This window comes from Vulpes vulpes, chromosome 10 (assembly GCF_048418805.1).
Source record: "Vulpes vulpes isolate BD-2025 chromosome 10, VulVul3, whole genome shotgun sequence".
Lineage (NCBI taxonomy): Eukaryota > Metazoa > Chordata > Mammalia > Carnivora > Canidae > Vulpes > Vulpes vulpes.
This window is the reverse complement of record NC_132789.1, coordinates 46,079,608-46,092,332: the sequence shown is the minus strand read 5'-3', so window position 1 is coordinate 46,092,332 and position 12,725 is coordinate 46,079,608. Positions and strand designations below refer to the sequence as shown.

General features: G+C 48.5%; 1 protein-coding gene across 6 annotated transcripts in view; it reads right to left on the bottom strand.

The window, feature by feature from the left end:
- CSMD2 (CUB and Sushi multiple domains 2) overlaps positions 1-12,725 on the bottom strand; it is a 494,027-nt gene that overhangs the window by 6,705 nt on the left and 474,597 nt on the right. For 4 of the 6 annotated variants that reach the window (XM_072723914.1, XM_072723910.1, XM_072723909.1 and 1 more), the window contains exons 61-66: positions 10,384-10,557; positions 10,079-10,152; positions 9,797-9,908; positions 9,173-9,352; positions 2,059-2,124; positions 1,259-1,420 (exon numbers count right to left, since the gene is read on the bottom strand). In XM_072723914.1, the coding sequence (XP_072580015.1) occupies positions 1,259-1,420; positions 2,059-2,124; positions 9,173-9,352; positions 9,797-9,908; positions 10,079-10,152; positions 10,384-10,557 (768 nt within the window). The remainder of the gene's footprint in view (positions 1-1,258; positions 1,421-2,058; positions 2,125-9,172; positions 9,353-9,796; positions 9,909-10,078; positions 10,153-10,383; positions 10,558-12,725) is intronic. The other 2 variants (XM_072723908.1, XM_072723913.1) reach the window with 1 other exon arrangement.

The following is a 12,725-nucleotide window of genomic DNA, read 5'->3' as shown; positions in this document are numbered from 1 at the left end:
TTTCTTTCTTTCTTCTTTCTTTTCTTTCTTTTCTTTCTTTCTTTCTTTCTTTCTTTCTTTCTTTCTTTCTTTCTTTCTTTCTTTCTTTCTTTCTTTCTTTCAGATTTTATTTATTTGAGAGACAGAGAGCACGATTGTGGGGAGGGGCAGAGGGAGAAGCAGACTCCTTCCTGGGCAGGGGGCCCAACACAGGGCTGGCTCCAAGGACCCTGGGACCGTGACCTGAGCCACCCAGGCACCCCTCAGTTGTCTTTCTTATGAATGTTATTTTTCATTTAAAAACTGGAGTCAGGCAGTCCGGGTGGCCCAGCGGTTTAGCGCCGCCTTCAGCCCAGGGAGTGATCCTGGAGACCCAGGGTCGAGTCCCATGTCGGGCTCCCTGCATGGAGCCTGCTTCTCCCTCTGCCTGTGTCTCTGCTTCTCTCTCTCTCTGTCTCTGTCTCTCGTGAATAAATAAATAAAATCTTTATTAAAAAAAAACAACTGGAGTCACATTATAAATGTGCTATAGTGGGTTCATTTCTCCCCAAATTGGCATAGTATTTTAGCTATCAGATATATTATAATTAATATGCATTAATATATATGCATAATAATACATACAGTATAAGTGTATAAATGTATAATATACATTAATATTAATTTTGTTATTTTCAGACAATTTTGTCCTTCCAGTTTTTATGTAATATAAATAACCATGTAATACTAAAAATTCTCAGAAACATAATTAACGGGGTCAGTAATTTTCAAAGATCTTGACACAAATTGCCAAACTGTTTTCTGGGACTGTATTATTTTATACGTTGACCATCAAGTGCATCACTCCCTTCACTAGACCTTGTCCTGCACTAAAATTTATCATTTAAAAAAAAAATTCTTAGTGGGATAAGTGAAAAAATCACATTTTATGTTTACTTTTAGTGCTTTTATTACTGCTGAAAAGTACGTTTTCCTTTGTTTATTAACTGTCTATATTTTGGCTCCTGGGAATTCTCTGTCCCTATTTTTGGTTCAGTTTTAGGGATATCGGTCTCTTTTTAAGAGTCCTTTCCTGTTCAAGTTATTAATATTTGTCATCTAGCCATTTCCCTTTAGTCTCTGGTGACCTTATCATGATGAAGATGAACACGCTGTCGTCCTCGCACCCATCGCACAGGCCCCGCAGGACGCGGGGAGGCAGGGACCCGTAGACCGGTTCCTGTAGAGGCCCGGGCCTGCCCCCACTGGCGCCGCACCTGGAGGTATGACCTGCCCTTACCGGCCAAGTGCACCTCGACGCCGCTGTGGTCAATCATGGTGGCGTTGACTTTGCTGCTGATGGCCTGGAAGCCGGTCACTCTGAGCATGGCCGGCTGCTTCTTTCCCTGGTACTCGTAAGCCCCTTTCCATAGGGAATTCTTGGCAAATACGTCCCCGGGCACTGGAGGAGCGGAGAGACAGACGTGAGGGAACTCCCGGCCCCTGCTGGCTGCTCCACTTCACTCGCTGGGTGACTGGGACAGGATGCTCCAATGTCCCCTTGTGACCCAGAGCAAGTGGGAGCTGAGCATGACGCCGACTCTAGTTTCCTTCTTATGGAACACACATGCCAACGTGGTAAGTAAAGGTATAAAGTCCAAAAAAATATAGGGCAGTCTGCAGTCATTTCGCACGGTCGGCCCGTATCTATAGTTACGTGCCCAGTGTGCACGTCGCACTTCGAAAGGAACAAGCCCCGTGTTAGAAGTGTAAGCGTTTCCGGGAGGCTCCCTGGGCAGGTGTCGGGTCTCCGGTCCGAATGCCTGGACCCTGGCCCAGCCCGTGCTGGGCAGCTGTGGTGGTGGGAGGCCCCAGAGCCTGGTGCTCCCCGTGTTAGTGGAAGGCGCTGGCTCTCTTGCGGGAGAGCCTGCTGTTTCCTTCAGGCTCCCTCTTCCCCCTGCAGTTGCTGGGGTGGGTAGTGGGCGGGGGAATCTGGCTCTTAGACAGTTTTCACACCCTTTCACTGAGCCCGTGTTTCTGGTTAACTAGGCGAGGGAATCAATGCCAGTTTCTTGAGCCGAACATCTGGACCGTACCTACCGGAAGCCTGGGTGAGCGGTGGCTCCCGGGCGGTATTGACGGGTCTCCCACTAGGCCGGACCTCTGCTGGGGAAAGAGAATTGAAGAAAACACGTTCAGCCTCGGGCTACGCTCTATTGGGAAAGTCACGGCCACTTCTCCGACATCAGGTTAATGGATTCCTGGAGACCTTGCTTTGGACAACTCTTGGATTGGGAGTCGATACTTTGACGGTCTGGTGATACCATGGGCCCCTCTGGGAATAATAAAACATAAAGAGTTAAAAGCAAATCCATTTTATCAATTATTGTCATTGAAGTATTAAACCAAGAGTGAGAAAAAAAAAAAAAAAAAAAAAAAAAAAAAAAAAAAAAAAAAACCAAGAGTGAGGGTGCAGGTGAGTTCTTTATTACTCCATGACATGACAGCCCAGCCACTACCATAATCCTGAAGCAGTCAGGAACGTAAGCAGTGTTGCACAACACCAGGGACAACTGTCATCTGATACAAAATGTCTGCAGTGTTTGCTGGTGACAGAGTCAGAGGTGTTATTAACACTACGATGGGTTTTCGTCTACGTTCCAAATTAAAGGAGGCGCTACATTTCGGTGAGAGGGAAAGGAAAGGAAAGCTATCCAGGAAAGCTACCAGGTCCCGGGACCCAGGCCTGCCAAATGCCCTGATCCACGACCCCGGTGTAAAAAGCCCTGTCCCGGACTCTGCTTTTCTCCCAAAGGCCTGGTACGAAGAAGGACCTTCCACCAATCAAGAGTGAGCTCCTTGAGGCCCGGTGGGGGTTCAGGTGGGGTGCTCCCTTCCCTCTGAGGGAGGATGTTAAGGCCGAGAAGCCCGTAACAGCTTCTGTCTCACACTATGCACCATAACTCCCAGCTCTTCCTCTTCGGTGTCCACACTGGCCTCCTTCCCAACCTATGAGATGCTCAGGGGAGCCCGAGGGGGTGCACTTGGGGTGCCCCAGGGCTCAGCTCCCGTGGCGACCACTACCACCATCAACGTCCACAGCAAGAGCTCTGTGCCTGGTCCTGCTCTCCGGTCCTTGTTCGACACAGTCTCTGCGAACTTGTGCTGCCCGGGCTTCCTGCTGTTTGCCTGCTCTGTGAGGCCTAGGGACTGGAAGGTGGCAGCTGACGTGGCTGGGGCCCGGGCCTATGTCTCTGCCACCAAGTCCTTGAAAATCTAGGCCCTGGTCATGGGCATTCTTCTGACCATTACGTTCACTATTACTTTGCCATCGGCTCACTGATGATGCTCCAAACAATTTCAGAGCTCACAAAAGGCTGTGGAGGCTACTAGTAGCTGCCCGTGGCCTGAGGCTGGCCCCCCGCCCCTGTTCAGAGCAGTTTCTATGCACAGCAGTCTACGACTGAACTATTATTATTTTTTAAATTTAAATTCAGTTAGTCACCATATTACAACTGAATTCAATGAAGCACTTGTGTCTGGAAAGGAAAAAAGGCCGAGAAGCCCTCACAGGTAAAGTCACAGATCCTGGGCCTGAGCCAGATGGTACAGGTTCAGGTCCCTTCCTGGCGTGTGACCTTGACTAGTCACTTTACCCCCGGTGTCTCCGTCTCCTCACTGGGAACATGGAAAGTGCTAAAACATACCTTGCAGGTCTACGCTGAATAAGTGAGGCCGTGAACATGAGGTCACACTTAGCCAGTGTTAGTATCTTTTGTTCTTTTGTGCAGAAACAACAGAAATACCTGCTTTACCACCAGAGAAGGGCATACTGTCCCTACTGCCTCCTCGAGGAGCTGGGGTTCGAGCACGGTCCTCCCAGCTCCAGAGGGCAGCTTATGTTTGTACATGAAGAAGGCTGTGTAGAAGCTTTCCATGGTGACTCAAAGTATTGTTACGAATATAATGTCTCTATTGTCTTAGGTTTTATAAGAGGACGGCAGTAAGAGGGAGAAAGCACTTTATGGGCCAGGAGCTGTGCCGGGTCATGTTATTTACATTATTTCATTTATTCCTGCTCTCAAAACTGTGAGGTACAGATTACGATCTCTGTTTTATAGAAGAGAGACTTGTTAAGAGGCAGAGAGGTGAAGAGACTTGCCCCAAATCACACAATAAGGGGTGGAAGTGAAATTTAAATGCATCTAAAGCATTTTGTATTTTTATATACAAGTACATAATAACATGAAAAAGACCCACTTTAGACTAAATGTAACCAAGGAAGTTTAAGACGTATAAAGGGAAAATGACAGACCTGAAAGAAACCGAGGCAGACACAAAGAGATGGGAAAATATTCCATGCTCATGGATTGGAAGAATTAATATTGTGAAAATGTCTATGCCACCCAGGGCAATTTATACATTCAGTGTAATCCCTATCAAAATACCATGGGCTTTCTTCAGATAGTTGGAACAAATAATCCTAAGATTTGTGTGGAATCAGACAAGACCCCGAATAGCCAGGGGACTATTGAAAAAGAAAACCATAGCTGGGGGCATCACAATGCCAGATTTCAGGTTGTCCTACAAAGCTGTGGTCATCAAGACAGTGTGGTCCTGGCACAAAAACAGACACATAGATCAGTGGAACAGGATAGAGAATCCAGAAGTGGACCCTCAACCCTATAGTCAACTAATATTCGACAAAGCAGGAAAGACTATAACAGTCTAACAACAGTCTCTTCAATAAATGGTGCTGGGAAAATGGGACAGCCACGTGCAGAAGAATGAAACTGGGCCACTTCCTAACCCCATACTTGAAAATAGACTGAAAATGGATGAAAGACCTAAATGTGAGACAGGAATCCATCAAAATCCTCGAGCAGAACACAGGCAACACCCTCTTTGACCTTGGCCACAGCAACTTCTTGCTAGACACGTCTCCAAAGGCAAGGGAAACAAAAGCAAAAATGAACTGTTGGGACTTCATCAAGATAAGAAGCTTTTGCACAGCAAAGGATACAGTCAACAAAACTACAAGACAACCTACAGAATGGGAGAAGATATTTGCAAACGACGTATCAGATAAAGGGCTAGTTTCCAAGATCTATAAAGAACTTACTAAACTCAACACCAAAGAAACAAACAATCCAATCATGAAATGGGCCAAAGACATGAACAGAAATCTCACAGAGGAAGACACAGACATGGCCAACACGCACATGAGGAAATGCTCCGCATCACTGGCCATCAGGGAAATACAAATCAAAACCACCATGAGATCCCAACTCACACCAGTGAGAATGGGGAAAATTGACAAGGCAGGAAACAACAAATGTTGGAGAGGATGTGGAGAAAATGGAACGCTCCTGCACTGTTGATGGGAATGTGAACTGGTGCAGTCACTCTGGAAAACTGTGTGGAGGTTCCTCAAAGAGTTAAAAATAGACCTGCCCTACGACCCAGCAATTGCACTGCTGGGGATTTACCCCAAAGATTCAGATGCAATTAAACGCCGGGACACCTGCACCCCGATGTTTCTAGCAGCTATGTCCACAATAGCCAAACTGTGGAAGGAGCCTCGGGGTCCATCGAAGGATGATGGATAGAGGAGCTGTGGTCTATGTATACAATGGAATATTCCTCAGCCATTAGAAACGACAAATACCCACCATTTGCTTCGACATGGATGGAACTGGAGGGTATGATGCTGAGTGAAGTAAGTCAATTGGAGAAGGACAATCATTATATGGTTTCATTCATTTGGGGAATATAAAAAATGGTGAAAAGGAATAAAGGGGAAAGGAGAGAAAATGAGTGGGAAATGTCAGTGAGGGTGATGGAACGTGAGCGTCTCCTAACTCTGGGAAACAAACAAGGGGTGGTGGAAAGGGAGGTGGGCAGGGGGTTGGGGTGACTGGGTGACGGGCACTGAGGGAGGCACCTGACTGGATGAGCACTGGGTGTTATGCTATATGTTGGCAAGCTGAATTTAAATACCCCCCCCCCCCAAAGAAAATGACAAACCATCGTTAGAAGGAATTAAAGTTCTAAATAAATGGGAAGACATCCCATCCCATGCTCATGGATTGGAAGATGTAATACTGTTCAGATGGCAACACTCCCCAAACTGACCTACAGATTTATCATAATTCCTGTCATAATTCCAGCTGTCTGTTTTGCAGGATTTCACAATCCAACCCTAAAATTTATATAGAAATAAAAGGGGCCCAGAACAGCCAAAGCAATCTGGAAAAAAGAAGAAAAAGGAGGACATACACTTCCCAACTGCAAAACTTATCACAAAACTATTATAATTCGAGCTGTGGTGGTGGCAGGGAGGCAGCTATACAGGTCAATGGATAAAACCAATGATCCAGATATATAAGCTCACATATTTACGGTCAAAGGATCTTTGACAAGGGTGCCAAGACAATTTAATGAAGAATAGTGAAAAATAGTCTTCCCAACAGCCAGAGCTGGGACTACTGGATATCCATATGCGGAGAATGAATTTGGACTCCAAATGACCTTCCTCCCCCCCAAAAAAACCCCCCACAAAATAAGCAAAAGACCTAAATGTAAGAGCTAAAACTGCAAAACTCTTAGAAAAAAAACCATAGACATAAGTTTTCATGACCTTGGACTTGGCAATAGTTTCTTAGGTATAATATGAAAGCACAAACAATGAAAATATAGATAAACTGGAGTTTGTTAAAATTAAAGACATTTGTGCTTAAAAGGACACCAAAAGTAGGTCAAAAGATCCAAACTCATCAAATTGTATACATTAAATTTTTTATATATCCATTTTTATATATCCATTATATCTCAATAAGGCTATAAAAAACCACGCTATAATTTGAAAAAAAAATTAATCTAGGGACTGAAATGGAGTTTAAAATGTGATAGTCTAATTTCATTTTAGGTGATGAGTGAAATAAAGGAGAAAGTACTTGTAAATTAAAAACAGAAAGTGAAAGACAGCCCATAAAATGGGAGAAAATATGTGCAAATCTTGTATCTGATGAATATCATATACTAGATATACAAAGAACTCTGGAAGAGACTCTGGACTAGGATGGTGACATAGGAGGCTCCTGAATCCCCCTCTTGCCATGGACACACCGAACACACAGCTACATATGGTTCAACAGCAGGAGTTCAAGTAGAAGAAAGGATCTACGTATAAAACTCACTGATAGAGGTAAGTGGACAGTTAAATTCAGAATACTCTAATATTGTAATTGTGGTGGGTAAACCAGATATAACTCTAGCATAAAGATGAAAAGAAAAGTATTAAAAATAACTACAACTGCAGGGGCACCTGGGCGGCTCAGTCAGTTAAGCGTTTGACTCTTGATTTCAGCCTAGGTCTTGATCTCAGGGTCATGAGTCCAAGCCTTGCATTGGGCTCCATGCTGGGTGCGGAGACTACTTAAAAAAAAAACAAAACCAAAACCCAGGGCGCCCGGGTGGCTCAGCGGTTTAGTGCTGCCTTCAGCCGAGGGTGTGATCCTGGAGACCCGGGATGAGTCCCACGTCGGGCTCCCTGCATGGAGCCTGTTTCTCCCTCTGCCTGTGTCTCTGCCTCTCTCTCTCTGTGTTTCTCATTAATAAATAAGTAAAATATTAAAAAAAACCCAAAACTAGAACAGCAATAATTTGTTAATGAATACATGATATAAAAGGATGTCAGCTGTGACATCAAAAACATAAAATGGAGGGAGTTGTAAAAAATGTTGAGCTTTTGTATGCACTCACAGTTAAGTTCTTATTTGCTTTAATTAATTAATTATTATTATTTTTTCAATTAATTATTTTTATGTAGGCCTCCATGACCTGGCATGGAGCCCAGTGTGGGGCCTGAACTCATGACCCTGAGATCGAGACCTGAGCCAAGATCTGAGACCAAGAGCTGGACACTTAACTGACGGAGCCACCCAGGCACCCAATTTGCTTTTTTTTTTTTTTTTTTTAAGATTTTATTTATTTATTCATGAGAGACAGAGACACAGGCAGGGGGAGAAGCAGGCTCCATGCAGGGAGCCTGATGTGGGACTCAATCCTGGGTCTCCAGGATCACACCCTGGGCTGAAGGTGGTGCTAAACTGCTGAGCCACCCAGGTTCCCCCCTGCAATTTGCTTTAAGAGGACTGTCATAACTATAAGATATTTTATGTCAGCCTCGTGGTAAACATGAAAGAAAACCTTTAATTGATACATAAAAGGTAAAGAGAAAGGAATTAAAACATACCACACAGAAACCCATCTAATCCTGAAGGAAGAGTAAGGAAAGAAGAAAGCAGCCAGAAAAAAAAAAAAAAAAATTAAAAAAATACCAATAGGAAGTCCGTACTTGTCAAAAATTACTTTAAATGTAAATGGACTAAATTTTCCAACCCAAACATAGGGAGTGGCTGAATGGACAAAATAAAACACAAACAGAAAACCGCAGACCCAACTCTATGCTGCCTATGAGAGACTGACTTCAGCGTCAAGGACACAGGGCTGAAGGTGGAGTGAAGGGAAAAGCTGTCCAAGCCGACGGAAACCAACCAAGAGCAGGGGAAGCCACGTTTCTATTGGACAAAACTGACTTTAAGCCAAAACCTGTACCAAGAGACAGAGGAGGTCATAAGATTTTGATAAGGGGCTAGTTCACCCCAAGGGTATAACAAATATAAATATTTATGTGCCTAACATCAGCGCAGCTAAATACAGAGGAAATATTAACAGGTCTGGGTGAGACGCAGGCACAGACACAGGCACTCGGTCACAGGAGGGGACTCCGGGACCTTCCTTCTAAGCACAGACTGAGCCTCCACACGGCAAATGAGCAAGGAAACGCAGGGCCTCCCTGACCTTAGGTCAGAGGGATTCAGTTTCCATTTTTTAAGGGAGGTCTACATTTTTTTTTTTTTTTGAGAGAGAGAGAGAGAGAGACTGTGGACACCCTTTCTTTCTCAAATAAATAAACAGATATTTAAGCCCCAACAGGAGGAAGCAAACCCAAACCTAGGTCGGCCTCACTACGTGTGTCCTTCGACTGCTCTGGTTTCATCTCCCAGAGGCTGGAGACCCCAGGAATGCAGAAGCAGGGTCCAGCTCCCGGGAACCGTGTTTCTCCCCCCTCGTGTGCCGCCTCCCGCTCTGGCTCCGTGGCCACCTTTGGCCTCCCACCCCGCAGGGCTCGCCCGGCGGGCGCACTCACCCAGGCAGATGGGCGGCTTGCCTGTCCAGCTGCCGTCGGCTTTGCAGGTGCGGTGCTCGGAGCCACCCTTGAGGGAGAAGCCCTCCTGGCAGGAGTAGAGGAGCGTGTAGCCCATGGAGGGCAAGTCCAGGGCCCCGACATTGGCATGGGATGGCGTCTCTGGCTGCTTGCAGTGGTGGGCTGGAGGGAGACAGTGTTGGGCCACGCGGGTTGGCTCTTCGGGAGGCCTTGACTGCTGCTGTCCCCGGACGGAATACTCGCTTCCTCTCCCCGCCAGGACCCTGGCGCTCGGGCCCCCCTCCCGGGCCCCCCTCCAACCCCAGCCTCCATGTCTGTACACGTGGCCGGGATGCGGACGACCAGGCCACTCGCTTGGCCTGCAAGCTGTCACCCGAGGGCTGACCTCATCGCTGTTAGCGTTTGCTGCCCCGACAGTTGTGTTTTGCCGGAGGCACAGGAGCTGCCTTTGGAGCCCCCCAGAAAGGCTATCGTGGGGAGATGTGCTCCGCGAGGCCCCAGGGGCGGAGGCCACCGGAGTTCTACCGGCCCCGGAGAGCGGTGAGCGCCCTGCGGGGGTGTCCTGGGCCTCGGGCTCCCGCCCGGCCACGGCGCGGTGTCACTTACGGACGCAGTCGGGTGGGGTTCCGCTCCAGGTCAGGTTGGGGAGGCAGGTCCTGCTGGTGGAGCCCTGCAGCAGGTAGCCCTTCTGGCAGCGGAACAGCACGGTGCTTCCCACCTGCAGGCCCGGGCACCCTTAGCCTTGCGGCTGCTGCCCACCCCCCCCCCCCCCCGTGCCCCGCTGCAGCCTCCCTGCCCTCTGCTGGCCTAGGCCTCGTCCTCAGCGCCCCGTGGGCATCCCTTGCCGAGCAGGGGCCCAGGCGGGCGGGCTGGCGGCCAGCGCATTACCTGGTACCCCTGGGAACTGTTCTGTGTCCCGAACTGTGGCGCGCCGGGGTCGGCACACGTTGTCAGCGTCGGGTCTAGGTTGCAGAACGTGTGGTCAGCGGGGCTCTCGGCCCTCCGTTCATTGTGGGGCCAGGGGCGGGAAGGATGGGGAGCCACCTGCTGCCCCTGCCCCCCAGGCTGGCTCGGCCCGCGGCCTGCTCTAGGGGCCCAGAGGCCGCTCCCTGCCTCCTGCAGACGAGCCCGAGGGCGGGGAAGGCATCGCCCTGGGCCCCCCGGGAGGCGAGCCCCGCCGGGCGCCTGCTCACCTATGCAGCTGGGCTGGGTGCCACTCCACGTCCCATCTGACTGGCAAAACCTCCGCGGGGAGCCCACCAGCACCAGGGGGGGCTGGCAGGAGAAGGACACGGATGACCTGTAGGAGAAGCCTCGGTCCTCTCTCCTGCCGCGGGCAGGGACGCCAGGATCTCCGCAGAACACGGCTGGGGAGAAGCGAGAGAGGCGGGTCCCAGGGTCTGAGGCCCCCCGCCACCCGCGCCCCCCGCCCCCCCGCCACCCCGCAGCCTCTCAGCCTGCGCCCGCGCAGCGCTGGGCAAGGCCACCCGAGCCGGGGGAGGCCCTAGAGGAGCTTAACTTGGGAACAACTACAACTCAGCAGCCCAAACTATTTTGTTTTCGTGCTCATTCCCTTCTAGTCTTTGCTTGGTTGCGTGTTAGCCTGTGTGTGGCTCTGAGCCCAACGTCCAACGCTGGAAATCTTGCTTTGTGCACTTACTTCCTGGCCGGTAAACCCCTTCCACGTTGATGGCACTACAACCCTCAGCGGCTACACGACTTCACCGCAAGAGGTCGTGCCCTACTGACCCTTTGTCCCAGCCTTCTTATCAGGTGTTTTCTATTATTGCGCTGTGAGCCGTGCCCACCGCCCCCCCCCCCAGGGCTCTCTCCTGCAGAGGCTCTGGGAGTGGACCTGGTCAGTTCAAGCCTGGTGGCAGCTCCTCACGTGAACTGCCAAATGTCTTCCTGAAGGGTGTGTGTTTACACGCAGTGGCCACGAAGGCACCTACCTCATGGAGGGTCTCAGAGATTCCCAAAAGAACCACTACCGAATGCAAATTTGTGACAACAAATAGAATAAACACAGGCCCCTCTTCTGTCCCTCCTGCTCGGGCTCTTGGGTGTTTGCATACATGGCCTACTGAAATGCTTACTTCCCCAGGATGTTGCGGAATGTGTTCTAGAGGGCGTTGGCTGCAAATGTGATTTTGATGCTTTTGAAATAAGCACAAAGGGATCTACCTGTGATTTTATTCTGAGAACCGATATACTTTATTTTATTTTTTAAGATTTTATGTATTTATTCATGAGACACACAGAGAGAGACAGGTAGAGACACAGGCAGGGGGAGAAGCAGGCTCCATGCAGGGAGCCTGATGTGGGGCTCGATCCCGGGTCTCCAGGATCATGCCCTGGGCTGAAGGCAGACGCTCAACCGCTGAGCTACCAGGTGGCCCTGAGAACCAATATACTTTTGAACAGACCTCAGGACCAAAGACGGCACTCAATACCAGCCAGTGGTTTGTGGTATGGCGTGAGCAGGCCCATGGGCCCACCAGCACTCTTGGGTTGTGCTGGTCAGAAAGCACACTGAGCTTGCACTTATTTCCCATAAACATTCACTGCAGCACTTACCAGAATAAGCCCGTTGCCGTGGGGAACACCAGATGGGCCCCACGTACTCTGTGAATAGGCTCTACTTAAAAGAAAGAGTCTCATGTCGATCATATGTGGTTTTGGAGTTTTGGACTGAAGCAGTCTAAAACGCAAAATTAAATTTTATGTCTATTCTTTTTTCCTACTTTAAAAGTTCTAGTGGTGATAACATGAGCTGTAAATTTAAGTAAGAATTTTAGAGAAAATTGTCTGGAGAAATGATTGTTTTCAGACCAGATTTTGCTACTAGCTCACAAGGTCAGGTCCTTTTTCTGAGTCTCATCTTCCCTGCTGCTAGCCTCCTAGGATATCTCGTTGTGAGAATCAGAGGTGACCCTGTGTGCAAAGGTCCCTTGAGGAAGCAGCACAGCACTGTGAAATGCGAAATGTTATCTCTGTGCACAGGCTGATATGCTGTGACCTCCCAGCTGATGGGATCACATGTGGGTAATCACCAAAGCTAACAGCTCAGTGTGACTCCTCTTCCTCACCCCCGTCTTGCCTTGAATTAAATTCACTTCCTTCTCCATTAACTTTCAAACACCATTTAATAAACATATTCAGCTCCTGATTTTCTGCTGCTTTTGGCACCAAATAAGTCCACAGACACGAGCCCTGCCTTTTGAGATCTTAGAGTCTAAGCCAGGTAACACAAGAGAGTACAACAGATGGAAGATACAGATAAATTATATGGCTTGAACATCAACAAAACTTACTGAAAGTACACAAGTGCATTAGGTGGTCATTTGGAAATGGTGGGATTGGGGGAAAAGTCAACTTCAGAAGCTACTTTACTGAGCAGTCCACCAAATGGGGAGGTGGCATGGAAAGAGCTGAGCAGGTCTGGGGAAGCCTGCAGGAAGTGGGTGAGGTTGAAATGAGCTCGATCCTGATGGGGACAAAATCCCTGATTTAGGGAGTTATATTAAGAGGAAAA